Source organism: Nannospalax galili, unplaced genomic scaffold, assembly GCF_000622305.1.
Source record: "Nannospalax galili isolate Female #2095 unplaced genomic scaffold, S.galili_v1.0 scaffold2017, whole genome shotgun sequence".
NCBI classification, from domain to species: Eukaryota; Metazoa; Chordata; class Mammalia; order Rodentia; family Spalacidae; genus Nannospalax; species Nannospalax galili.
In genome coordinates this window covers 100259-102867 of record NW_008339716.1, presented here as the reverse complement: position 1 = coordinate 102867, position 2609 = coordinate 100259, and the positions used below count along the sequence as shown (strand labels likewise).

General features: G+C 37.5%; 1 protein-coding gene across 1 annotated transcript; it reads left to right on the top strand.

The window, feature by feature from the left end:
- The first annotated feature begins 345 nt into the window (after positions 1–345).
- Positions 346–1284, top strand: LOC103735218 (olfactory receptor 6C2-like). The gene has a single exon (XM_008834368.2). The coding sequence runs from the start codon at positions 349–351 to the stop codon at positions 1282–1284; it is 936 nt and encodes a 311-aa protein (XP_008832590.1). The 5' UTR covers positions 346–348.
- The last annotated feature ends 1325 nt before the right edge of the window (positions 1285–2609 follow it).

Genomic DNA, 2609 nt, shown 5'->3' with positions numbered 1-2609 from the left:
AAAATGCATGAGAGAATTCTAGGCAATTCTGATTTTTCTTGAGTTCAAGTTATCTATGCTTCCCATAAAATAACAGATAGACCTACAGGAGTTAGAAGTCCTTGCACAGTATGCATTCCAAGTGTGGTGATTTTTAAACCACAGGAATATTGGGAGGCAGAGGCAGGTGGATCTCTGTGAGTTCAAGGCCAGCCTGGTCTACATAGTGAGTTCCAGGACACCTGGGGCTAGAGGGAGACCCCCTCTTAAAAAGACCAAAAAAGAAAAACAAATCTGACAGGTTTCAAACTGCTTCTATAATAGTCTCTGAATGTTGCATGCAGATCTAACAGAAGTCAGAAATCAGCAATGAGGAACAACACAGTGACAACGTTCATTCTACTAGGACTGATGGATGACCAACAGCTGCAAGTTCTAATTTTCATCTTTCTCTTTTTCACCTACACTCTGAGCATAACCGGGAATCTGACCATCATTTCCCTCATCTTAGTGGATTTTCACCTTAAAACAGCCATGTACTATTTCCTTAAAAATTTTGCTTTCTTGGAGATCTCATTCACATCTGCTTGTATTCCCAGGTACATGTATAACATAGCCACAGGTGATAAAATGATTTCCTATAATGCCTGTGTCAGTCAAGTGTTTTTTACTGACCTCTTTTGTATAACTGAATTTTTCCTTCTGGCTGCCATGTCCTATGACCGCTATGTGGCCATCTGCAGGCCACTGCATTATTTGACTATCATGAGTAGCACATTCTGCAGAAGGCTTGTCATTTGTTGTTGGGTAGCTGGTCTGTTTATTATAATTCCCCCACTCAGCCTCGGCCTTAATCTGGAGTTCTGTGATTCTAACACTATAGATCATTTTATCTGTGATGCTTCTCCCCTCCTGAAAATCTCTTGCTCAGATACTTGGCTCATGGAACAGATGGTTATCATCTGTGCTGTGCTAACCCTCATTATAACACTTATGTGTGTCATTCTGTCCTATGTTTACATCATCAAGACAATTTTAAGATTCCCTTCTGCCCAACAAAAGAAAAAAGCCTTTTCCACCTGCTCTTCCCACATGATTGTAGTATCCATCACCTATGGCAGCTGCATCTTCATCTACATTAAACCTTCAGCTAAGGAAGAGGTGGCTATTAACAAGGGCGTGACAGTTCTCACTACCTCCATTGCTCCGATGCTAAATCCCTTCATTTACACACTTAGAAACCGGCAAGTCAAGCAAGCCTTCCGTGACTCAATCAAAAGAATCATAATATTTTCCAAGAAATAAGGCAAGGTGAAATCTAATAAACATAGGTGGTAAACTTCCCAAACTTCTGGGTCAGGCTAACTTTTTCAGAACACTCTTGCTCACCCTTATCTACTGACATTAGCTCAACAAAACTTTTAAGATCACATTATTATATGTTCAAAGGCTTTCAAAATTTTAAATTCCTTCAACAATTGCAAATTAAGAATGCCAAAAAGCTCTGGGCACATGCCTTCAATCCTAGGACTACAGAGGCAGAAGCAGGCAGATTTCTGTTAATTGAGGCCAGCCTGGTCTACATAGCAAGTTTCAAGCCAGCTGGGCTACAGGGAGACATTAACTCAAACAAAACAAAAGCAAAACCAAAAACAAACAGAAAGTAAGGCCAATAAAATAAAGTACAACAACATAATAAAGAAGTAAAATGTCAAAATCTTTTACATCAGGAAAAATAATGGTTACCATTATTCTAATTCAAAACTTTCAGTTTATTCATTGATTCACTTAATCAATATGTGTTATTTACACTCTTAAAAGCAGGTGCTATTTGCTATAAACAAGAGAAAATAAACCAGAAAAAAATATCTGTCTCCCTCTCATGTACCTTCAGAGATAGAAAGAAGAAATGGCAACAAAGAATCTATCACTAATGAACAGACAGTGAAAATGTTGCACACATACAGAATGGAGTATTTTTTGGTCATAAAATAAGATGAAATTCTCTCTCCTGTAAGAACACAGAATAAACAGGACTGGAGAGATGGCTTAATGGTTAAGAACACTGGTTGCTCTTGCAGAAGACCTGGGTTTGAATTCCAACACCCACATGGTGACTAACAACCATCTGTAACTCCAGTTCTTTGGGATCCAATGCCCTCTTATGTCCTCCATGAACATTGCACTTACATACATGCGGTCATAACACTTATATACATATAATAAATTGTTTTAGAAAAGAATACAAAATAGAAATCATCATGCTAAAATAAATCAAGCACAAAAATACCAATATTTCCCTCAAATATGGGTTTTAGAGAGGATAAACTCAGAACCTAAGAATAGAATGTTGGCTGTCAGAAGCCAGGGAGTGGTGGGCATAAGTTGAACTAAGTCACAGGTGGTAGAAGTAAGAACTTCGAGTGACCTGTTGGATAATAGAGTGACTGTGTCGATGATGATGTGCTCTATAATTCAGGAAGCTAAAAAAAGAATTTTGAATGCTTTATCATGAAGAAATTATAAACAGAGGAGTTGAAAGTAGAGAGTGAGAGGTGGAAATAATGTAATCACAGTACTCATATATGAAACTCTCAAAAATAAATTTTAATTTATATTTTAAAAAATTA